This window comes from Trachurus japonicus, chromosome 1, assembly GCF_045865225.1.
Source record: "Trachurus japonicus isolate A0001 chromosome 1, Traja_1.0".
NCBI lineage: Eukaryota > Metazoa > Chordata > Actinopteri > Carangiformes > Carangidae > Trachurus > Trachurus japonicus.
In genome coordinates this window covers 19385700-19412628 of record NC_140907.1, presented here as the reverse complement: position 1 = coordinate 19412628, position 26929 = coordinate 19385700, and the positions used below count along the sequence as shown (strand labels likewise).

At 39.7% G+C, this 26929-nt stretch overlaps 1 protein-coding gene across 1 annotated transcript in view; it reads left to right on the top strand.

Moving 5' to 3' along the window:
• ctnna2 (catenin (cadherin-associated protein), alpha 2) overlaps positions 1 to 26929 on the top strand; it is a 312279-nt gene that overhangs the window by 17482 nt on the left and 267868 nt on the right. The window contains exon 2 of the mRNA XM_085778569.1: positions 7702 to 7808. Within this exon, the coding sequence (XP_085634695.1) occupies positions 7707 to 7808 (102 nt within the window). The 5' untranslated portion in view covers positions 7702 to 7706. The remainder of the gene's footprint in view (positions 1 to 7701; positions 7809 to 26929) is intronic.

The following is a 26929-nucleotide window of genomic DNA, read 5'->3' as shown; positions in this document are numbered from 1 at the left end:
TAACAGTTTTTGCAACGTCTTAGGAAGACAGTGTGATATGATTATGCATCTGCTAATTTTAACGTTTAATATAATATTGACTCCACTTTATTTTTCATCAGGAATTTACCAGTAAATGGGGGAAACACATGAGGTGCATTTAGGCATTTTGTATCTGGGGTAAGCAGAAGTCTTTAATGAACAGAGACAACTGGAGTCATATTCACACCAACGCACAAAGCAAGAAACCCTAATTAACAATAAAGCTACAATTTGGCGAGCATCCCTCGCCAAACTCAGCATGCACAGTATCTGCAGGCTATAGTGCTGAATTGACGAGTGAGTACGCTGCTTTCCAGCACTGACACAAATCACTGCGCAGCACTATTCAAACCAGCAGCGTCTCTACCTGTGAAATGTTCATCTGAGTTCATGAAACTCTGCAGTAAGTTTGGAGGCTGTAGGCAGCCCTGCTGTTGTATTAGAATTGATTCAGAGGTATTTTCATTTTATATACAGGAGGGCTGAATATTTGAAACAGCTCTCAGTGCAATGCAAAGATGTGTTTTATCCCAGTTACTCATACAGTATAAAATAAGTCTACATTAAAGTTGTAATGGAGTCGTTATGGACACTGATGGTGTGTAGTAGTGTGTAGCTTAGTAATATATGGAATTCATGAGTGCAGCCAGCCAGGAAGAGCTGTTGCAAGAATCAGACTGGGAGGCTTAATTTACTGGAAGCAGTGAGCACCACTGCAGACCTGTTAATTATCCAACTCAGCTCACCAGGCAGTAGTGTGAAGTCACATTTCGTGGTCAGGAATCAGGATCCCAAATTCAAGCGAGAAGGTGCCCACAGAGAACAAAGCTCTTATGTAGACTGCACTTCAGTCATGTGATCAAACACAAACTTCTTAATCACATTAAAATAATAGACACTCAAAGGAATGGAATGAATAGCAGACAAAGACTGTAAATTGTAATTATTAATTTTTTTTTCCTGACTTCATGTAAAAAATGCATGAATAGAGTGTTTATGCGACTGCTTATGCCACGATTTCTTTTCCAGAATGAATCCTCAAAACTCTAGCAGATGGCCCATTTTCCTCCCTCTGCATTGTGTTATTCTAAACCTTCTGAAACATCGCCATCGCCCTCCCCCAAAGCCTGTCCTGGGGCAGAGGGAAACAGTTGTAAGATTTAGTCAGAAAATAGATGGTGGCATCACAGTAAACAATGCTGCGTGCTGGTAAAGCAGGTATACAGTACATGCCTATCAGCTTCTAGTTTAAATGTTGTCATAACAATAAACTGTTTTACAGAAACTTTTTAGAACTTTATCAGTATTTGCATTTTGTTGCATGTTTTCTCCCGGGGAGCATACATCAGTCCGACTGCCCATAAGTCCGACGGCTCATTTCTCCGACTACCCATTCTACGGTGTTAAGGTTAGGTTTAGGGTAAGGTTAAGGGTAAGGGCTACTTAACTCGGAGAAATGGAAGTTCGGACTAATGGACGCAAAAATAAATAAATGTATGGTCGGAGAAATGGGTAGTCGGACGGACGTCATGCGCCCTTTTCTATCACAGCGAATCAATTACTTCCTGTCATTTTTCCATATACAGTATTTCTGCGTCAGTCACAGACATACTCACACACACTTGTACACAGTAGATGACAGGGTATCTCACAAATCTCACAAAACTTAAATGTGATTCATGCTCTTCACCAAAAACATGTTTGCTGCACAAAACAGATCTATAGCAGCTATCACAGATTACTGCCCAGTGTGATGTTCTTTTGATTCATGTAAACCCTCCTCTTTCCATACTCTAGCAGATTTTTACCCTCTTCAGATTTAGCTTCTTCTCCTTCTTCTCTCTCTCTCTCTCTCTCTCTCTCTCTCTCTCTCTCTCTCTCTCTCTCTCTCTCTCTCTCTCTTTTAAAAAAAATTTTTTTTTTACTTTTCCCAGTTATGTCTGGTGACAACAGGAGGATAACTCACGAAAACTGTGGGACAGCATGTGTGTTTCTCACCAAACTAACATAAGACTTTTTGGTTTTACGGAATTTGCTGGACAGCATTAGATGTGTGATACGATGCAGTTGGGATGTGTGTGATCAAAGTTACATACTGTAGTTACGTAGTTAGCTCTGTAAACCATAATAATGGTTTATGGGTTAATGACCATCCAAAGCAGTGTGACAGTGACAGTGTGTCAAACTTTGTCAAACTTGTAGTTGAATAGTGAACAGGGCATTTTCACACCAGGAAACACCTGTCAGTTCACTTGCTTTAGTCAAAACCAAATGCAATGTTTATTTTAATTTTTTTTGTTTAGTGCAGTTCGCTTTCACATTCACATTTTGTGGATCAGGTTTTCTAAACAAAACCAAATGTATGGTGAGGACGTTTAATCACCGGTCAGAAACGCCTGGGGCGGAGGAAAGCAGGGAGCGCTAAGAGGAAGTAAACAATCATGGAAAGCTTGCACACTGCACTCGTTGTTCTAATATTGATCTGGCTCACACACCTTCAGACATTCACAGAGAATTTTGAGCATTAAAAGCATTTGATAAACGTTTTACGATGCTGTTCTCATAGTTGTACAAAGAAACACTGCTGCAAAGGAGATAGAGTGTGTTCTATTGTGCGCCTAAGACTTTTTGCTACTGGGCCGGATCGAGGTGGGTTTCAGACCTCAAATGAACTGAACCAAACTGAATCCACCTCTTCAGCTGGATCTTGGTCCGCTTGTTTGGTCCACACCTGTTTGACTGCTGTATTCACACTTGCCCAAAATATACACACCAAGGGGGGAAACATATTTGAGTTTGTTTCACTGTACAAGGCAGGTGTGAAAACACCTTTAGACTACTGGTGATGCTGGTAACATATTATTGGTACAGTACATGGTGAATAGAGTTTTAACATTTCTTTAAAAAATGTATTCCCCAAGCATTCAGTCGGTATCATCACAATTGTTGATAAGTGGTGCAGCTGAATGTACTGAATAATGACATTACAGATGGCAGCCTCTCTGACAGATGACTGTCCCTCAGCTGTTTTCCATCTCCGTAGCTTTGAGAGAGACTCGCTCAAGTAGTAACATCTCTAAATTCTATTTTGCTTCCCAGCTAATCCCCCACATCGTCGCAAACCCTGTTATTCCATGTTTTGAAGAGTTGTTGTTTTATAATGTGTCTGCAATTTGGATTTCAAAGGTTGCAGACTGTCATGGTCTTTACAGTTACAGAGATCTCCACCAACAATAAAATACCTCACATGAGTCACCAGAACATTCACTTTCATTGACAGTGATATAATAGTTTTGTGCACTGTCATTTGTTTGCTATGCTCGCAGTCTGCTCATTCAGTTGAGTCAATAGCATTTATATGTGACTGAAACCATCTTTATAGAGCATAATTATCAGCATGAATCCTATTTAGGCCGTAAATAAGGATTATTCTGATCATCAGATTTTTGTCTCTTAACCCTATCTCTGACCCTAAAGGCCTCAGGTGACATAAAAAAAACAGTCTTGTTTCTTTTAATCTGCTGTAATTTCACTCTAGGGTATACAACTGAGAAACACAACTAATTCTTTAGATATGAGCAGTTTGACCCAGGCAAATTTCTATGTAAAAACACACATTCAGCAGATGATTGATTATCAAAATAGTTGACAGCTCATTTTCTTTTAATGAGAAAAGAATTACTGCAGTAAATCGACTTTAAACAGTCCATTCTACTGTCATAAGGACTGTATAGTTTTTTTTTTCATGTCCACACAGGTAAATGCAGCATGACCCCTCAACTTTCCCGTTTCCCGTCAATTAACGAGATGTCTCACAGAAAAAGTATCAATATTATGTTTTTAACAGCGTTTCACCATCTCTGAGCTCTGTCAGTCAGCCCCTCCTCCTGCTGGACTTGCTGGTGTCTCTCTCTTATGCTCTCTCTCTCGCACATACAAACACGTACGCATGCACAGGCGCTGGAATGCCAATAAACGCTAAACACGCTAAATCGCTCACTGTGTTCAAATTACCCTCCGATCTCGATCCTTTAACATGTCTGTTTGGTGAGCAGCAATGAAACGGGTCCCCGCTGCGCATGTTCTGGGCGTTGTTTAGGCTCTTCACTGGTATTGCGGTACATGAAAAATGAATATCATAACAAAAATAAAGACCGGTATTCGGTATACCACCCAGCCCCACTAAGGACTATTATTTTTGTCTCTGATTTCACAGATTCATAGATGTTTATTTGTATGTCGTTATCAAGTCTGTGTGTTTAGGTTTGACTGAATCATAAGTAAAGTTTTGGACAGTGCAGTGGCTATTTGTCGAAACAACAACATGAACAAAAAAGGTCCAAATCAAACTTCAGTTCATAAAATCAAAAGACCACAGCTGCACTATGGGCATGTGCTGTACTCAGGCGAAACAAACTTAATGTCCATGTTCCAGTTCCAACAAAAAAGGAAGTTTGGTGGCAGTCCAGTATTTTTCACAGTGCTGCTGTTTTCTCATCAATGGCATGTTCTTTTGCCGGAGGCTTCTGCATCTTTTTATTCAACGTACCACGCTCTGTTGGGAAACCTTTAATGTCATGAAGGAAAGCTGCCATACAAGTCTTCAAAAAGAGAGGCTGTCAAGAGAGATGCTTTTTCTCTAAGTGATACACAACCACCACATAATTAGCTGGCCGCTAATGCAAGCTCTCTGTAACTGGTATCACCTAGATGGTGACTATACTGTAGAGAAAGATTCACTACTTTTGTCTTTTTGACAGCAAAAAGATACAGCCTACTCTACTGACAACCATAAATTCCAAAATGTCAAAGAGTGGAGTTTATTTTTCTGAGAAATTCTGCATAAATTACACATGCAGTGGCACAGAGTGCTTTTATCAGACAAAAAGCCTTTTTTTCATGTCTACTGTCACCATCTAATCTAATTAAACATAGGTAGCTACCAAGGGGGGAACTGTCCGTCTGAGAAGTGAAGCTCACTTCCGCGTTCAAAAAACTGCAATCATCTTGGCTGCCGCTGGGGGCTGGTGTCAGAAGGCAGCATTCTCCATAGACCCCCATGTTAAAATCGCCGATTTTACATCCTCAATAAACATGATCAAAGCCTGGTGTCAGCACGTTTTTTGGTCTCAACCGATAGTTTCTACCCCCGCACACACTCTGAGGTGAATATTTTTTTAACTCTACTGTTTTACTATTATTAGGTTTAAAATTCTCGCATAAATTAGGGCGTGGAAACGTTGAGTGACAGGTCCGGTGACAGCTACCGGCAGTTTGCTAGCATCAGTTGGTTGCTTCGAGGCCAGTGGGCGGGTTCTCTGCCGGTTGACCCGTTGAGTTACCGCCTCTCCTCCAAATATGGAAAGTACACGCCCACCAAAATCCAACATGTTGCTGTTCAGGCCGCCATATTTGAGTCACAAAAACGACTCCCCAAAACCAATGGGTGACGTCACGGATGCTACGTCCATGTTTTTTACAGTCTATGGTAGCTACTGCTGCTAGTAACAACAACTATAGGAAACAGAAAGTTTCCATACTTTTTCAGAATGAACTTGTAGCACAGATATAACACCACAGCCCACCACCCTCTCCAAACCATTTCCAATATATAAAACAAACTAAAAAAGGGTTAGGGTTCAATGCCCCTGCCCAAATTTCCCTGCAAGAGGCAAAAATTAATTGACACCAGAATAAATTATCTGAAAGTTTTTTACTTTTATATATAAAGATCCCACTTTTTTGAAAAAAAAAAAAAAAAAAGTCTTGGTTTTGGTCTTGCCAGGCAGATTTCATCCTGCTCATCCATCTTAACCCACTGTGTGTAGTATTAGGGGCCTCTGGCCCAGATCTGTCATTCCTATTCACATTCTTTATTCCCTTCTGCCTCATTGACATTGGCAGTAGACTGGGCCAGTCCCAGCTGGCCCATTCTGAAATTGCTTACTGTAGAAACACATCCTCTCAGTAACAACAGACTGCTGCCCCCATGCCAGCTGTTCGGTTCTCATATTCACCTAATATAACCCCACTGAGCTTGAGGGGTTTAAAAACTGTAATGAAAAAAATATTCCAAGTTAAAGAGTGACTTGTCTAAAGAACTGTAGAGAGCATATTGCAGAGCTCAGTTTCATCTCATGAGTATGTTACTACTTTTGGCTTCTGGTTTTTTATGTTTTTCCCTATATAGAGACAAGATTGTTTGGAGTCAGATTAGCCGAAACAGTTGAATTCAAGTTAAATTTTGCCTTCATATTTTTTTCATTTTTTGCCTCCCTGCTGTAATGGGTTTCTTAATTTGGATGCTGTCACCATGCAGTGTTTTTAACTGAATGACTTTAAGTAGTCAAAATGCTGGTCAGACTCACGCTGAAGCAAAATGGACAATACAATTCTCTCTAAATTTACTGTTGCCTGGCTCAGTAGGATCGAGCTTTGCGGAGATGTATTGTAATAGCAGAGTTAATTAAGGAAGTTGATTATGGAAAGGTTTAGGGGAATGACCAGTCATTATTTTCTGGTTTGTCGGAAGTATTGACTAAGCTTTGTTTCATTTGATGGACACAACTGAGATATGCTGTCAACAGTTACTGGACATCCATGAAACCTGGTTTTGGTCCAAGCTTCATTGTATTTTGTGGAACTGCTGATAGGTCTGTGCAGGATGAGTATTGGCACAAATATGGTCTCTGTGAATACTTGTGTCTGATTGGCTATTATGTAACAAGAAGTCAGGACAGGTTATGTTAGGTCATTGAACAACTCCTCATAACTAAAGTACGTTATCACTTTGAGAGGCTTACCTACAAAAATGTGAATATTTATTATTTTATTATCAAAAAGTTTGTTGACTTGACTGTTGTATTTTTTAAAGCGGAACTATGCAGGATTTGGGCTGTAATTATTGTGGCTCAGAGTCACTGTGATGGTTGAGTGACCTGTTATGAAGTGAATGGGGTCTAGGCCAATGCGCTCACCCCCCCCACTGGCTGAAAACCGCACTTGCAAGATCAGTCGTCCGTCTCGGTGTTACAAATCTCGTCAATGGATAGAAGTATCGCGAGAAACTGCCTTACGGCAGTACGAGATAAGAACGCACATGACGTCATGCATGTCACGAATCGTGATTGGTTTGAGTTCGGAAAGTCGGAGGAAACCATGGAAACATGAAATGTTTACTGAAGTTCAGCTTGTGGCTAACGGGGAGCTAATGCTAACACAGATACACACACCATGGGTCTTTATAAGATAATGTAATAGGCTACATCATGACACACACACACACACCTTCGCGTTTTGGAACCTTTATTCCTGTGTGTGTATGTCTGTGTCTTTGTGCCTGTGTGTGGCTGTATTAGCGTTAGCTCCGTGTTAGCGTTAGCTCCGTGTTAGCATAGCGTTAGCTCGGTGTTAGCGTTAGCTCGGTGTTAGCAGGGCTTAGCAAACAGCAGTAAACACAAGCACGTGTAGGGGGGGTGGAGGAGGTGGCGGTGGCGAGTTTTTTTTTTTTTTAGACAGTGACATGTGCCTCCCAGAACTGTGGGGGAGCTCCGGAGAGGGAAAAAAAGAGAAACCAACGAAGGAGCGAGCTATTTCCGGCCGACTTGCATTGTTCTGCTTTAATGCACTGAAAAGTTCTCACAGTTCAACACTGATCTCACTCTTTTTTTCCCCAAATAGAAACCATGACGACCGCCACCTCCCCCATCCTGTTGAAATGGGACCCCAAGAGTCTTGAAATCCGCACCCTGACTGTGGAGAGGCTTCTGGAGCCGCTGGTCACACAGGTAGTTCAGTTCACTTTACTCTCAAGTTGATTAATGGGTCTTTTCCTCATACATCCCAGCGCCAGACAAAAACTACATCCAAGTTTCAATTTTCTGATAGATTTTGTGTTGAGTGAATAATGTCTGTAAGTCTTCTGAAGTCTGACGGTGTCATTGGTAATGGACTGTTAAACAAAATATGCTTGTTATAACTTAATATGAGAGCAAAATGAATAACTTTCTGGTTGCACCTTGGCTGGATCACTTGTTACAAAGACGTTAAACTGTATTGGGAAACAGCCAAGGATTTTGGCTCTTTGCCATTGACGTTGTTTGGCTTCCGAGCTGAACAGATGGCTAAACATGGCTTATTGTGTAGAGTCTGTGACGGAAGGTTGGGTATCGTTTAGATTTTATAGATCCTGAATTATTATTGAACCTGCGTCTTACTGAACTCTGGATTGAATTACACGTGTGAGTGAAATCCAGCTGTTACTTCTGCAGATCTAGGCTTCTTTGACAGAAAGTTCCCCTGACTGACTGAAAATCTTTTGGAGCTGAGATTGTGGACAAGTTTTGGAGAGGCTGACAAAGTACTCAAGTATATTTATTTATTTTATTTTAATGTTTATTTAGCAGGGACGATACATACAACATTGCCACAAAGAATGAAAAATGCGATGCATACAAGACGTCTAGCTTCAGCTAATTTGCAGTCTTTGTCCCTGGTCAGGCTAAAGAAGGATAAAAGATACTGAATACCGTTACAATAAGTGCAATAATACAAATACAGTGAATAATACAGTGAATAGTTATTACCCAGGGGGCAAAATCCCAGTTTTTTGAAAAACGGACACGGAGCGTTGTAAAAGGTTTGACACCAGAAATGATATCTAGGAACTTCAAGGATTAAAACCTGGGTGGACAACCCGGTCAACTAGCTGCTGGAAAGCTACAGGGGGCCAAAACCCCTTTCTTGGGTCATTTTGCTGGCGAAATGATGTAAATGCAAATATTTAGGTACTACAATGGCATAAATTGTCATACAACTATAAAATTTGGCAGAGAGTATCTTGACACATAGGGGGAGGCATGAAAAAAACATTCTGGGGTTTGTTGCAACTCGATTTTAAGATATCACCCTCAACATCCCAAAAAAGACCAAAAAAAGTATTGTTCGCCTGACAAATTCTCATGGAAATTATTATTTTTCAGCACTTTATGGAGAATATCTATGCTTAACATGTATATAGAAAATTTCCTTAATTCACAAGCTTCCATTTGAGTCCAAGATAGCCTTTCTATCTCAAAAGCCCCACTTGCTGTGGCCAACGGTCTTCTCTATCTATCTGTTCACTTTGGGGAGACCAGAAATAGAATGGTTTCTGATCAGGCCAGTTAACATGTAGTTTTTCACAATAGGTGTTGCATTGTTTGGAGACAGCCTGTAGCTTTCCAGTAGCTAGTAGAAAGGCTATCTGGGATTCAAATGGAAGCTTATGAATTAAGGAAATTTTCTATATACATGTTAAGCATAGATATTCTCCATAAAGTGCTGAAAAATAATAATTTCCATGAGAATTTGTCAGGCGAACAGTACTTTTTTTTGTCTTTTTTGGGATGTTGAGGGTGATATCTTAAAATCGAGTTGCAACAAACCCCAGAATCTTTTTTTCCTGCCTCCCCCTATGTGTCAAGATACTCTCTGCCAAATGTTATAGTTGTATGACAATTTATGCCATTGTAGTACCTAAATATTTGCATTTACATCATTTCGCCAGCAAAATGACCCAAGAAAGGGGTTTTGGCCCCTGTAGCTTTCCAGCAGCTAGTTGACCGGGTTGTCCACCCAGGTTTTAATCCTTGAAGTTCCTAGATATCATTTCTGGTGTCAAACCTTTTACAACGCTCCGTGTCCGTTTTTTTGCTTTGCCCCCTGGGTATATCATGAATAAATAAAGTAAAATGAATAAATAAAATGAATTCCAACCTTGGATTTTTAGATTAAATTCATTGCATAATTGCAGTGATGTTTAATCTTTGCAGGTTTATTGAAAAGAGATACCACTGCAAGTAAAAAAAACAGCAATCTAGCTTTGGGAGATAAATTAAACTCCCTTACATTAGGGAATACTACAGTATGTGGCTAAACTCCTAGGTATGATGTCACTGTCCCCATCTAAAATAATACCAGAGCCTGGCACATCCACAGTGATGGCATGGATGGAGGCACTGAGTGTACCAGCAGCCTCCCTCACTGGTCTGTTACTCCCGCTGGCTGTGATGTGCTCTTTATTGAACATGTGTCTGCAGTGTTGTGGTGGCATTCATCTTAAGTGCAATCTTTTTCCATGTCTGCTTTAATTCAATGGTTTAAAGACCGGTAATTCTTTTTGCTGCTTCGGCATCATATTGTGTATCACCTGAATTTTCAGATTTCTGAATAATGCTTTTGGTTTTTTTTACTTCTTCAGTTCCATTTTCTCTCTCTTAGGGTGATGTCTGAGTGTCTTTGGTGAAAGATGAGTCTTGCATTTCCCATACAGAAAAAAAAACCACCCTGTGGTACACACTGCTTTTTGCCCTTTTACTCCCTTTGTGTTCATTCTTTTGTGTCAAGCTTGTTTCTTTTTTGCTACCTATTCATGGTAGAGAGCTGCACAGACATGAACTTTCAAAGCACTAGCCTAACTAACCTGACCTCAAAAAGGCCATTACAGAAGATATTTTGACGTGTCTGTAGGAAAAGCACAGGTAGTTGATAAGTGATAAAAATTAATAATGGCTTAATTCCATTTGGCTGCTTTGATGTCAGGGTCTTGGTGGTTTTCCATGTTGCTTCACTCTCACACTGTAATGGCTGGAACAAAGCTTTTGTCATGTGTATACCTGTGAAAAGGGTCTAATTGAATCCAATCTGCACCTGACAGTGATAAAATTTTTTTAGCCTGAGGTCACTATTTAAAACTCCTATCCCACTCCAATGTTTTCCTCAGATAACTTCTCTTGAATCCAGATGAGCTCTCCCAGTGATTCTTAGTCAGATCAGTATAACATACAGTGATAGGATGTTGTTTCCTTATTATTAATTCCACGGTGTGACTGCTGCAGATCAATTCAGTTGCTGCAGAGAAAGTGTTTCCCTTTTGATATTGTTGGTGTGTGCTTCCAGCCTTACTGTATGTATATGCAATACGTTTAACTGGAATAGTATGTGTTTAGAATTGACCACTCTCGACACATACTGATGCCCGTGTTGCGTCGCAATAGAACGGCAGAAGACATCACCGCAGCTTGCCCTAGTTTTTTTCTAGAAATCCCACAACAAAATCTAGCAGACTTAATCGCAGTAATCTCAAAATGAACACAGACTCCAGTTGGGACTGTACCTATTTATTCCAGAAAGACGTCCTTGGCAACTATCCCATTTCTCCAGTAAGGCTAAATAGAGCTGCTTCCTTGCAGGTAATAGCTGACCCACTGACAATAGTAGATATTACATTTGGAAAGGATACATTTAGTCACACTCAGGGGCTTGGAATCCAACCTGTTTATACACGTTTGTGGAGAATATTTGTAGGTATGTTTTTGAGCTTCAACTGTTACAACAGCAGTAAAAGACCACCAAGTCTGTTTGCTGTTGGAAACAAGCGATTGCATGGCAACACATAGAAAGCTGTGAGACATTTCACAGAATCTCAAAAAACTATTGTTTTTGAAACAATAGTGAAATAAGATGTAGACTCTAGACTTTCTGAGTTTACAGTAACAATACGAATCCCAGCTGTGCAAATATGACAACAACAACTGCTTTTATTCCATTGAAATATAATGTCTTTAATAGTCAATATCTCTTAAGTTAAATTGTTGAGGCCAACCATTTTCGATTTATAACTTGAGTTAAAATTGTAACATTTGTAAGACTCAATTTAAGATACTGATTCCTAAATTCTAGTTTCTCATGAAGTTGTTTTGTGCACTACAATGATGCAGGCTTCAAGGTTAACATTTCTTTATTTTTATGACATTCATGTCAATAATAAATAAGCCATCATGGCCATAAGGAACTTTGAAGTAGTCTCTGAAGAAGCAGGCAACACATGGTGACTCTACTTTTACTGCGCAGGATATGGCAGAATGTGGCGCTGCATATTTTTTAACTGTTGTGGACAGATGTAACATGCTTAAGTACAAATCCTGATCATCCTTGAGACCATAAATGTGCTAGATGTGCTTGTTTGACTTTCCCTGTTACTTAATTACTTTTTCTCCCTGAAGCAGCTCATTTTGTGTCTCTACATCCACACAGGCAAAGTTAAGAACATGGAAAGTAAAACAAGTATTGTGCAGCCAAGAAAAATCCACTGTAATGAAAAGAGTTGTGCTGATTGATACATTGTGTCATCGCAGTGTCAGCATGTGCAATACATGTTGTTTTCTTTATTCAGCCTACTGTAACTCAGCAAACCCATATATGCATGCTTCAACATTTTCTTTACTGATGGTGAGTCATATCGTCATTGCAATATTGACCAGTGTTATCACATTCCAAAATTTCCTTCAGACCTAAGAGAGCCCATTGGTAATTCCCAATGTGGCATTTTTTCATGTCCAGTAAGGGCACTTTAAGAGATGACTGAATATGAGTAGAAGTGGGGAATGTGTTTCACTGCTGATTTATTTTTATAAGCTTTCAAAGCTTGAGTTATTGCTGGCCATCAAACATCACCATCCGTCTCTTTATCCCTGCCTGTATAACTTTATGGGTTTTGGGTTTATATGCTTTAATTGGATTACATTAAAACTTCTAATGAGACATCATTACTGTTTCCTTGAAGGAAAACCCAGACATGTTTTTTCCCCCCCCACTTGGCATCATCGGCCTATCTTGAGTAGCTCTGGCATCAAATGTATGATGAAACCCTGTCAAAATATACACTCTAATTTTAGGCTGATTTGAGCTGAAATTTGGAGGTAGACCCTGTTTAAAATTTGACTGACTGGGTTTCCATTTAGAGTTGCACAGTGTGTTTTTTTTATGTTGTCTATTTGCTGCATCCGGTCTTTGCCCTCATGAACGGTTGTCAAAGTAACAGGTAGATAATTGCTTAATGTTAAAAAAAGGGAAAGGCTGATGAGCAGTTTTAAATTCCTGTCAATGGCAACGGCTGTCTGCCCTTAAAGCAAATAATGTGTCTGACTCCAAAAAACTTTTTTCATCTAAGCAATGATGGAGCTTCTCCTTGACATCTTAATTTCTTTTTATTGAAGTAAACTTTGGAGTTTTTGCAACAGTGATCCCAGGATAAATTCCGACAGCTTCATTGTGAGTATCCGTGACAACTTCTTGATTAAGCCAGAGGAATTCAGATGCAGGTCTTATGTCAGGCAGGTGTAGAAATAATAATCTGATTTTGTCATTGTTATGATCTTGTGAATTTTTGCCAGCAGTTGCTTGACATTGAAATTTAAACAAAGACTTGTCTCCTTGAAATGCTTTGTAGTGAAAATCCGCCCTTTTTTTTCTCCCTCTATCGGATTATTACCTTTTGTGAACTGATGAATATTAAAGTTAATAATGGTTCATTGTCTACTCTACTGCACAGTAATATTAAAAGGCAGCAACAAAGAAATTGTTGTGGCCAGAAACATTCCCTGCACATCATATGGGAATAAGCACAATAGCTGGCTCTGGTAGTCCATCTTTTGTGCAATTGTATTGGAAGTGTGGAGCATTTTTGGATATGAAGGCAACATTGTGATTGTTTTTCCTGTCAATTTGGATGATTCAGTGTGTTTGGATGGAATGAAAGGTTGCCTCAGGTGGATAGACAAACAGGCTCACCCTGACATTGCTTAGAGATAGCAGGCTCATTTATCATGGTCAAGCCTCTCTTACCACTGCTGGAGTGCCTGGAAAGTCCATCGCTAATAATACCAAGGGGTCTGCTTTATCGCCGTGTATGAAAGTGGCATGGCTCTGATATAGTAAACATTTTATACTGCAGACTGGTAATATTTTTTGAATGAATTATGGGGAAGTAACCTTGAGAGACAGGTGGAAATACACAGGTGCTAGAAGTTGGTCTGTTTTCATTTACTGCAGTCCAGACTTTATGTATGTTGATGAGCCACGGACAGAAAGCAAATGGCTGGAATGGTAAACACGGCTATAAAAATAAGGACGACTTTAAAGGAACACTCCAGGTTATTTGATGTGGGGTTGTGTGAGGTGCTCATGCATAGTCGGTGTATTACCTGCAGTAAATCCAGATCAGTGCGCTGCCAGTTAGGTGAGGCAGCAGGGAACAAGGCTCACTAGCAGCCGAGTGATGTACTACGGTGCGTGGGGCCAGCAGAAAAAATATGTGGTTAAGAGACTTAAAAAAAACACCCATAGACATAATCCAATATCATATTGAATTTAAAGGTAGGGTTGGAGATCCTGGGAAAATGGTTCTAGCAAGCCACATTTTGAAAATATCAAAAGTCCAAGCTGAAGCCACGCCTTTGGCGCTCAGGAACATGCAGCGCTTATTCAGCATTGGGTTCACATCAATGTGAAGCCTCGCTAGATGTGACAGTACCACGGAAAGCCGCGTAGCTCACATTACCGTACACTGCGCAGCATTGCTAACTTTCCTCCAGCTTTTTCTCATGGCTCATGAGAAGAAAAAACAAACTGACATCATAATAAACCACCCAACATCCAGGTTAGAGCTACAGTCAGTACATTGTCACCTACCAGACTGCAGTGTGGTACATTGTATCACTGGCGTTGTCTTTTCCACGGTCGTTACTCGTTGAAGACTCTGATTGCGAACACGATTAGTGCAGGAAGAGCGGTGCAGGCAGAGGAGGGACAGAGAGACAGAGACGGCAGCTTGACACATCACGATCCAATCATCGAGAATATCGCGTTCAACATGATTGGATGGTGTTTTTCCAGGCTTGTTCGTTCCACATGTGACTGACTTTTTTCATTTTTGTGAAAAAAGCATTAAATTATTTGGTTGCAATTGGGGTGTGGAGAGGATTTCAAGCAATTCAGTAAAAAATGCCACAGAATAAAATCCCTACCACCCCTACCTTTAAGCTTCATTTCAGATATTTTTAATGCAATATTTTCCTGTTGAAACAGCACATTTCTTTGATACATTGTTTTATCTATTGTTGTTGTTATTATTATTATTATTATTATTATTATTATTTTACAGTGCTCCTACACTCCAGAGTGCTCCAGTGGGCACTGTATTATGCTGCAACCTTATGAGCTGAGTGAATCAACTGAAGAAACTAAACTTAACTTCGTTTGGATGGAGTGTAGTAAACAAACATGCAAAACTAACACCAACAAAATAACTGAAATTTTACAAACTGAAATTTCAATGCAACTTAAAATAGAACATGTGGTGTTGTGTAGAGGATTTAGAGTGCTGTACTACACTTGTACCGACTCCGTGTCAGTGCATGGTGTGCTGACAGTGAGCCTTACCATCCAGTGTGTCCTGGTGCATCGGCTACGGAGACAGTAAATGCGGATTTGCCCTTCTGGTAAATTTAAGTGTGCTGATCCCAGAACATGTAAATCTGACTTCATGCAGTCAGTCTCCTGTAATCGTTTCACAGCAGGAGCTACTAATGAGCTAAAAACTCCGACCCAAGGTGAGAGTTGTGTGGAGGGTTCGTCAGTGCTCACATTTCTACTGTCAAACAGTAAAGAGACAGTTTTTCTTCTCTTCTGCTCCCGCCTCCCCTCTCTCTTTCGTACACACACATACACACACACTGCTGTTTTAATCATTGCATTGAAGTATGTTTGTTTTGTATTTGCCTCCACTGCTTGCTCATCCATTCCATTTAATCTTTACTTGTAATATACACAGAAATAATGTGTTGTTTATCTGTGCTGGCTCTTTCCAGGAACAACTGAGATGGACAACTATAAATATCCAATTGGCCAAAAATAAATGAATGAATAAATAAAATAAATAAATAACCTAAAAAACAGAGAGACAGCCAGCACATTTTTTTTTAATTACCTTGTCAATAGGAGTTATTTATTTCTTTAATTTCAGGACTGTTTGTTTTTGTTTGGGGCTGTTTGGTGCTTTCAATTAAAACACTGCAGTAATAAATGTATTTGGTGGTGTAGGAATTTAATACACATGGGAAAACAAATCTGCATTAAAACTTAAATTTGGTATTTAACTTTCTCTGCAGTGACATTGATAAAAAAATGACTACCCTATTAGTGGTCAAAATGAAGGTTTGTACTCACTTACGTATGACATTATGTACCATATCTGTATGAAAATACCAGAAGAATTGACATTTTTATGTAACATGTATTTATCATGTCTTGGGCTCAAGGTAATATCTGTGAACACTTTCAATTGTTTACTCGTTCTGCTTCTTTAAATATTGGACGTGTCCTTGTACATGAAGATGAATCTGCAGTCTTAGTTGGTCATCTGCTGGATAACTACTGCCAACATCTTTTTACTTTTATTTTTGGATTAGTTAGACAGTATTTAATTAGAGTGCACAATTAATGCGTTAAAGGTCTTCTATTGTTTGGACTATAGCTAAGCAGATTTTGTCTGTATTTTTGCTCTAAACTTGTTGGCTGTCAGTGCCGGATCCACTTCTCGCTTCTTCAAATCCAGCAGAGATTTGCGTTGTAGAATTTGCATATTTTCCAATTCTGCTTTTATTCTGATTATTTCAGTACTGTTTGATGTCTTGTTTAGAGCGTTCTCTTCCCCATCGCCCAGACATACAAGTTCCCGGTAAACCAAACATGCAGCATCTTTGATCTTACAGGGTAAAATACGACATGAGTACCACTTGTGCAAAACAAAGTGGATTTAGCCCCTGATCTCTCTGCCCTAATTCCGCCTCTTGGATGGGATTTCCACCATTGTTGCTCCATGAGATGTAGGGAAGAACCTCTGCTGCACTCTCTGTCCAGTTTGCTATAGATCAGAGAGCGCAGTTAGTTCATCTCTGAGTTATGCTTTCCTTCAGGGGCCTCTGACTCTCCTGGCTGATTTTGATACTCTAACATGGATTCATTCATGGTGAGAATTCATGTTGGCCTTGTCAACACTCCTCAAAATGAATGTTGAATCTCACATATGTGTATTTAAAGAACTGCACTATGGGAACCTCTTGGACTGTAAACAACTGACAATTAGAAGCTGCGGGTCTGCATACTGCTGGTCTGACAGTTGTGCAGCCACTGTTGATCTTTGGTTCTTTGTCATTGTAAAGCTGAACACTGGCTTGATAATGAAGGCCTTTGGAGGCAAATACATACTCAGGAGGAAAGAGTGAAGTAATCAAACACGAATTACCAGACAACACAACATTAATAAGGCTAAGTCGTTGTTGCTGCTGGTAAATAATTGCATTAATCATTTATTAGTGGTGGTTAGGGGATGAAGCAAAAAAAGTCTTGTCGTTGATATATATTTATTTGTGGTAGTGTGGTTTTCTCAGTCAAAGCCATTTTACTTTGGCATCTTAGTATCCTGGCATAATTTGATCTCATAGCCTGCTAATGGGCTAATGGCCGGGCACCTGCACAACTTGGCTGTCAGAGGTGGATGCTTTCACCCCCCCTTTGTTTTTGTATATCATCCAAGGCTAAGGTTTGGCTCTGAGTAACTGGTTGGCACCTGACACACATAACTGACACACACATGCACTCAAGTCAAGGGGCTTAACATAAAGGGAGGGGAGACGACGGCGGCAAGGGGATTAAGGCTTCATGCTGCATCACTGTCATAATCCATTAAGCTAGTGGAAAAGGAGGAAGCCTGGACCTCAAACAGACACTTTTTGGAGGCAGGAAGGGATGCTGTACTTCTCCTCAGAGTTTTCATTGAAACCACAGAGCAATTGCTCTCAAAGTTGGGTAATTTGTTTGACACTGCTACTGGAGGCTACATATTTTGGAAAGACATGATAATTTTAGGACCGTTATGATATCTTATTGACAGTGGTAGATTGCATTTAAGGGAATATCAATAACAATTTTGGGAAATGTCACTTTTTTTAATAACTGTGGGTTATCTCACAACCAGACTGTATGCAGCTATAGGCTTTAGGGCTGCAACTAACAATTATTTTCATTATCGATTAATCTGTCGATTATGTAAACGATTCATTGATTATTTGTTTGGTCAATAAAATGTTAAAAAATGTCAATCAGTGTTTCCCAAATCACAACAATGACGTCCTCAAATGTCTTGTTTTGTCCACAAACCACATACTCAGTACACTGACATAAAGGAACAAAGAAAACAGAAATTTTGACTTTTTTCTTAAAAAACTACCCAAACCGATTATTCGATTATCAAAATAGTTGACAATTAATTTAATAATTGATTATTGTTCGATTAATCGATTAATAATCCGGAAGGCATGTTCTGTTCACTGGTTATTATTTATTTTTAAGTGCAACTACACAAATTTCCCTCCATATCTGAAACAATATCTGATTCCCTTTTCTTTCTTACCCCTAGAATTAGCAAAGAATCTGGTCGATGTGCATTTAAATATAAAGCCCAGCAGACTGGAATAATCTACATTGCTCAATTAGGTCTATAACTTATTTTCATCTCTTTAAATTGTCACTGTTTACTCACCTCCAAACATCCTGCTCTTGTTTCTGGAAAAAGCCGATAGGCGATTAATCGATTTATTTTATTCATCTTTGCCGGTGTGTGTGTGTATGTAGGGGGGTGGGCTAGCTGGGATTGGTAGAGCATTGTAGTGTGTGAGTGTGTGTGAAGAATGGGCGTCAGTGTCTCTATATTGTATCATGTTTTTTTGTTTACTTTATATTAGGAACCTGTACTATGGATGACTGAATTCTTGTTTTGTATTTTTGTTGTTAATAATCGAAAATGAGATAAAACATCTCAAGGGGCTATCCTTTGAAAATAAAGTCAAAGTCAATAATTGTTGCAGCTCTAATAGGCTTATTGAGGTATCAACTATAGAAGTACAGTCACATTCATTTTATGCGAAATTTATACCCAGATGGCAGTCGAGCCATATTCATAATGCAGGCCATTGTCTGGGTCCTGGGCACACTTTAGAGATGGGCCTAGCACATTTTCTCCATCATTTTTGAAAGCAAAGTAGTGAAAAAAGAAGGAAGAAAAGCTCAGTGGATTTGAAGATGTGAAGTCCTCCACTCTTTGTACTCTTTCCTATTCCTTGTTTGAATTTGGATGGCAGTATAAGAGGCTTTGAACCCTGTGAGAGGCAGTTGTGTTCAAAGGCTGTCTGGAACCCCTACTTCTTGGCATGCTCCTCTTCGGACACTTGCCATGTTACAGCAAGCAATCCTTCATTTGAGGGGAAAGCAGGGGAATGAAATAGACGTCTGGAAAAACAGGGACATACTGTCAGTGCCCAGGTTGGGGTCAAAGATATAGTATTGTGACAACAGGGTCTTAATAATAATGATAATCCTGTAGACCAAGAAAAGCAGAGCAGATTCGGTTGGTTGATGCCTCATGATTATAAACTTAAACTAAATAAGAACACAGAGGTGCCTTTACAAAAAGTATTTTTTCCCCCCCTTGTTCCACCTTTGGTGTCATACGTCACTCACACATGTCTCACATGTGGCACATGTGGGCTTTTTGCCTCAGTTGGTCCTCCTGCCTCCCATGATTTCGTGACATTAGCTCAGTTCTCTGATGTTTGTGCTGACAGACACACCTGCTCCACTTTGAGTGTTTGGCCTTTATCTTTGTCAGGTTTTTTTTAGTTGTCGTTGTCTGACATCGTGTTACAGAACAAGTCAATTTGCTTCAAAAAAAAAGTCAGATATTGTGATATAAAGAGAAACAATGTTTCATACTTCAGGGTGGTTGTAGAGGGGATTCAGTCCTCATAGACCTCTGTGTTAAAATACGTACCTTTGCTGCTGAAATATTATTTACAGTCTGGTCCAAAATACAGTTTTGGGCTCAATATCTCTCTGTACAGGGTGTGAGTTTCATATAACTCAACTGTTCACATTTTATTAAAGGACAATTCCAGGCAAATTCAACCTGGGGCTATAGTTTCCCAATATTTTAGGTCTAAAAGAATGAATCTGAAGATTTTCTCTTTAATGTCTCCTGTCATGCAGCAGTTCTGTCTGTCTCCGCAACGCCACAGCAGCATAGGAGCGGATGGATTCTTTTAGACCTAAAATACTAGGAAACTATAGCCCCATGTTGAATTTGCCAGAAATGGTCCTTTAAGTCTTAAAGTTATGCATAACAGAGGACATGACTGCTTTGAGTGACAGGTGAGTGCCGTCACAGTCCACTAAGCTGTCCGTTCAGCATCACCTCAGCTAATGTGAGTCACTGAACATGACCTCAACCACGTTTGTGGTGCCTTTTCAAAAGATCTTTCATCCAGATATTGGAGGAATAGTATTGCTTATGCAGTAAGTTACAAAATGTAACTTGACTGTTGAACAGAACAAACAGACCCTCATCAGTTTTTTTTTCTGTGTACCCAGAATTTCCAAAGAAATGGGTAGACGTGCATTCAAATTCAAAGCTCCTTCTGAACAACTTCATCCTCTGTCAGTCATTTTGACGCATCTCTTTAGGACCTCACTAACATGTCTTTCAGATAACATGCTGCTGCCTTTAATTGTTACATTTACACATTATATCTTTAATGTATGTTTTTATTTTTGACATTGCTGATGATTGCCCCTGGTTGTTTGTTTCTGTGATGGGGTTAAGCGCTGGTGGGATACAATGGACGGGCTGGATAGAATACAGGAGTCTCAGTGAGCTTTGATTGTGTATGTTTTTGTGTGTCTCATGGATTGTATTTGTGCCTGTACAGTATGTGTCTGTGTTCAGGACCCCCAGGAAGACTAGATGATTCATTTCAAGGAGCTATACTCTAGTAAAATTTCAAATTTTAGATGCCTTTGCACTGACATTGTCCACAGTCCAAAATAATTGGCTTTAAAACAGCATTGAATGGCTATGTGACCAAGTAAACATCTGATATCTAAGTATTTTCTCTTGAGAAAGAAAGACCTACACTGTAGGTCAGTTTATCAGTCGTACCCCTATAATTCACTCTTATAATTTAATTAAAAGATTGCAGCTGACCAGTACATTCATTTCTCTGTTAATAGTGACCTCACAGCAGTTGTGCACTCCAGAGTTCTCAAATACAGACTGCTGTTAACATGTCCTTAAAAATCCATGCATTGCTGTTCATAATCAATCTTACACATATGATGCATGGATTTACTGTACTGTATGTCTCTTTCGTTTCGCTCACTCTCTCTCTTTGTCTTCTGTGTACCCAAAAGTGTTGACACACACACAAAAACACATTACACTTAAAACAATAGTGTGAGAGGCTGATCATAGTCGGTAATTATTAAGTTTAGCAGAATAATATGATGAGGATGACAGCTGTGTCATTATACAGAGAGTGTCCCTTGTTAGTTCTTTTCTTCTCATTACCTCTGCCGGTGCCTTGGGGTCAGTCCTGGATCTTGTGAAACACACTTTCATCTGTCTTTGGGCTACATCTTATGACACCGTGCTATGTCAGCATATGGCTGGCCCCAGGGTCCTGAACAGCAGCCATGCACAGATGCTGGTTGGCCACATCAGAAAAGATTGCCTTCCTGGTTGTAGTCAAAAATAATACCAACTATGCTATTCTGCTTGTCATTTTGTTGGACAACATATAATACAGAACATATTGTTCATGGCCTGGTCCAGTGAAGTTCCTGTGCCAAAAAAGCACATTTCCATAATGTTAACTCTTATAGTGAATGGGAGTAAGCCATGACAATGTGGCAGTGAGCCAACATTCACTAAACCAGCACAACTGAATCTAGTCAGCATTCATTTTATCATTAACATCCATGCTTTTCCTACTGTGACATGTCTTCTATTATTTTATAAACTCAAAGAACATAAATTCAGTTACTGCCAGCTGATGGAATAAGTGGATGCATGTATTGTTTAGTTTTATGTGTATAGTCGACTAACTCAGGTGGCCTTGCAGCATGAACTCTGCAAGATTAATGAGAATAGGTTTGACTGGTTGGTAGGTAGCTCATAAGTATTTTTGACACAACAAACGGTTTATACAACACATTTATGATGTCCTCGTCGGAGTGACAGGGACGGCGAGGACAAAGCAGAGCTTATACTTGAATCTGGTAAATATTTTTGTTCTCGTCATTCAGGACAAAAGGGAATGATGTCTGTCTTTTCTTCTTTTGAACACATAGCAAAAGCCTGCATAATCCCACATTTAAAAACCTTCACAGCTAAATGCAGCAAAAAAAAAAGTTATTTTGGGTATTTAGTTGTGCTCCTATGTAAACAGAATCTCTGAAATCTGCAAAAACCCTGTCAGTATAATAATATATTTTTTGTTCAAGTTCATCTTTAAGTTAGCTTTCAGTTCCGCAGTCTCTAGCACTTAAACTCTTCTCACAGAAACGTATATTTAAAATATTTATTAATGAGAAAGGGAGTCACTGTTTCTATATTCATGAACACTGTGTCTCATCCCTGGGAGCTGTGGGAGCAGCAGAGGAGAGTCCAAGGTCACCATGCTTATTGTGGTGATTGTGACAGGCTACTTGGATAATTTATGCTCTCCAATGGTGTATCCATACTGGTCCTCGTGCCCTCATCATCAGATATTTTGTTAACCAACCTTAAAGGACACATACTCTTCTAGTGCAGTGCTCTGGGCTGATAAGACTGTGACATAATGCCACACAGCCTCTGAAGATGCTGAGCAGATATACGAGTTGAACACAGCTGATCCGTTTTGGATCTTCAAAGGCCTCTGACAGTGAGCCAGCAGGGGTCTTCTTGCTTCCCCTCCTCTGTTGCTCTGTTGATGTAATCTAAATGGCACTGAATAGGCCAAACTGTGTCTGTGTGTTGCTGTCCGTCCTTTTATATACAGAAAAACCTCTTTAATCTCCTTTCTGTTACTCGTCTCTGAACAGCTATTCTCCTCCCCAGTGACCCACAAATCTGTATTAACTTGATGGATGCTGTTATTATTTTACAGAATAGAAAATACAATAAAAATTTTACATGAATAATTTACTTGGCGAGCTCAGTTTTTAGCACTCCCTCTAGCTATGTCTCCCTTAACTGAATTTTGTATTTACTGAGAGGCAGATTTAGCGGTCAATATAAACTTTTGCTATAGTTCCCTATTGTCCATCATACTGTAACAGCAGGGTGAATTGTGTGGGAAGTTGCAAATACGTATTTGACTGTATGGAATTGGACAAAGTAATTTTTTTAGTTTTGTTGCAGATGTTTCACTTCCACAGATCAATTGTTGAATTTAGCCCATATGAATTTGTACAGTGTGAAAAATCAATTGCTTGAGACCTGCAACTTGTGTAAGTGGGTCAGACTCCATTCTGTAAATACTTAGCATTTTCAATTGGGTTTTTTTAATGACCATTTGGGTTAAGATTATTAATGAGCATAATCACCTTTAATGTCAAACTGCTACTGTATGTTTTCTTGTGTCCAGTGACTTGCAGACAAAAGATCATGGTCTAACCTGCCAAGGTTCCTCACAGACCAACCAGATAATCAGCTGTCATAAACCACCACGTTTGTTATGCTCTTCTGGTCATTTTAGATTCTGTCTTTGGTCACACTGTGACCTGAAAAATCAATTACTTTCCAGCTGTGTGGTTCTGAACACAATATTCTGCTTCCAGCAGCTGGTTTCAGTTGAACATTCTCCTGTTCCTGTGTAAGTAGGACTACTGTCACAGGGTACGCACTATATGGTGTGAGCTACTGGACCACCCCTCTATTACACAATCTTAACGCTGTGTCAATTATTGAGGTCCTTTACCTGCTTGTTATTATTGCTGTCCATACAATCCTACAGGTCGTGGGGGCGTGTACAAGTTTCCCTTTAGGCTGAGAAGATGTACAGCAAGCAATCTGAGACCTATATATTTGTGTATACTCTTTCCTGGTAATTGTATTTACTAGCTAATGTTTTTAATTTTACAACTCATTTGGTGTTATTAATATGTATTTATCTGTAACAAATCAGTATATTCAGTTTCACCATTGCTTCAGTGAAGAACCTCAAAGTTTAGTCCCATGCACTGTAAGTGTGTGGTTCACTCCACAGCTGTGCACTTAGACACATACAGTAATAAGGACAAATGACTGAAATGTTAACCTTTCTTGTGTTTATATGTCCCTGGATGGAAGTTCTGTTTCTGTATTTTCCTAACATTAAACAATAAATCTATAGTGTTCTAGCAGATATGTAGGCTGTGAGATACAGTGGCCTCCAGACACATGAAAACACAACACAAGCTTCAGTGTCTTGCTCTTCAGAGGCAACTGATCTTATCTCCATAGCTTGAGGTGGGAATACATCAATTATCTAGTAATCTGTGAAATCAAAGGTCAGACTTGCCGCAGCATTACTTTGAGACTGTAAAAAGTCTCCTGCTCAGCAGTTGTGGTGGTATTGTGATGTGAATCCAAAGTTGGATGTGGCTGTAATACCAGGTTGGAAAAGCCATGGTTAAATCCATGAGCTGAACGGGCATTGGAGGATTTTTAAGGCAGAGGTGAAAACCTCAAGATTGAGATCAGAACTGATGTTCTGAGGTCTATTTCTCCAACAAGAATATGTAACGGGTGTCTCTATATTATCACAGGGTTTGTTGAAAAATGCAGCAGCCAGAGTGTATTGTTGAAATTGTTGCAAACCATCATCCCTGAACTGTCTCTCTCTTTTTTTTCATGGGCCCTAAATGGTGGGTGGGTAGTGAAGATGTTGGTCTGCACTTTAGAGGGCAGAAAGAGATGTCTATACTTTCAATATACAACCTCTGTGTAGTCCAAACTCAACGGTACTGTTATAAAGCTTTTCTTAAACAGCTTGAAGCCACTTTTGTGTGGATTTCTACTCTAATTTCTTTGACACTGATCTTTGTGACCGTACCTCACACTTGAAGCCATTTCAGACTGAGATTTGAGAAAGCTTTTATGTGGCTTGTCTTTGAAGTAAGCAGCATTTCAAATGGCATATATTTTACCAATTGTTATGAAGATTATGTAAAGAAACCTCAAGGCTTGCTCTGCAAAAATTAAACCCAAGTCAAATGAGGACTCATTGGTATTTCCACTGAAATTGAAATACAAACTTTATGTAATTTACTTATGTTCATATTTCTTAAGTGGACGTTCAAAGTTTTATGCTTAAAAAGAATGTGTTGTAGCTGCAATTTTGTAATTGGCCAGCACAGCGTTGATTTCAAAGCCCACTCTTTTGTGTTGCTGTTGTTTTCTTTTCCTTGGATTAGTTCCCCGAACACTAATCACTGGCTTTTTTTCCACAGACTAGATGAATGGTATTTTTAGGTAGCTCTTGGCATCCAAACAAGTCAGTTTTATTTTATTATTGTTTTGTTTTGTTTTATTTTCCGCCACTTTTTTCTCTTAGGTGTGCTCGTAATTCTCTCTGTAGAAAACAATGCACTCCCCAACAGATATTTGGACCAAGTTTGGCTCCTGTATGGACTCTGTGGAAGGTTGGGATAATTTTCAAATGGGTGCAAATTTGTCCCAATGAAACATCAAGTGGTTTAGAGCATGTCCGCCTGAAAAGCACTGCCAGGAGTTATTGACCCTGTCTATCATCGACTATGAATCAAAAAATCTTGTGTCATGCCTCAGAAATGAATGAAGTAACCTCGGTGAGAGGAAAGAGACATCTGTGGTGAGAATGATAATGAAGGAGTGGGAGGATCAAACACAGTGTAGGAAAATGGGCTAAGAGGGTTACTAATGAGGAAATATTCTGGGGAAACTAAAACACTCTCTGAGTATAAAGAGTGTGAGAATCACTATTGCAGATAACACCGTTCCTCTGGTACAGGAAAAGTGAAATAAAATGCAAAATTGCAGGTAGTTGGATAAACCTGACGATTCAGTGATAAGTAGGACAACCAACCAAGAAGTTTGAAAATGCTTGTCAACTAGTGCCATGTTTTTTTCCCCATTATATCCATGATCACACTCTCCAACATTCACCTCTAGGCTTTAAAACTGGATGGATGTGCCAGTGGTTGCCAGTAAGCACAATGCATGGTTGAGCATGACACTCTTTACCACCCAGAAAAGCATTCACACGAACAGAATTTAATGCTCGCTAATCTTCACTGCTCTTCACCTCAGCACTTGAGAACTTCAAAAGATTTACTCAATAGGAATATGATAGGAATTGAGCACAACCCTCCGCGTAAAAAAAAAGCTCTGTGATATGATTCTTTATCTGCCCTGCAGGATACAGAGCTACAGCACACATCGTATCAGTTGCACACAGTAGCGAGCACAGTTCAAGACGTTCACAAACTAACAAACAAATGTACGTGTGAATATACTTCACAGTATGATGACATGTTCTTCCTTATATTCAACTTGTGCAATACAAATTTGCATAGTTCTCTCTCTGAATTAATTATTTATAATTAATGATACATTGTCTTTGCTGTACAGTTTGCTGGGGATAGAGTAAGTCAGTACTGTGTGTAGTTTCTACAGTGACACATCTGGTGTGTTCCATGGCTTGAAGCCATCACAGCAGCGACCTTGTGCAAACAGGTTCCCATATTGCCCCACTCACAGCTACATGACTGATTCATCCACTTGGAAAAATGTACGAGACCCCCCCACCCCCCACTCCCCCGCCCCCTCTTTACTTTTGTCCCCTGAGCTTTTGCACACATTATGCACTTTACACATGGGCATAAATGGTCACATCAATTATTTAACAGGGAGCATTATGTACTGTATATAGCTAAGTAGTAGGGAGGTGCCAGAATCTCTCCGGTGTTGTGTATGTGCATGATCATGCGTGTGTATGTGTAGCTTGCTTCACGTGTATTGTTGTGAACCCCCCCCCACCCCCCACCCCCACCCCCATTAATGTTCAACAGTTAAAGCACATCACTCATCTGCTGGATGTGAGTCGCGGAGGCTGAAGGCGGAAAATTGAATGGCTACGTAGTGCCACAGGGATTTACTACTGAGTGGAGAGTCCACTGGCCAGTGCTCTGA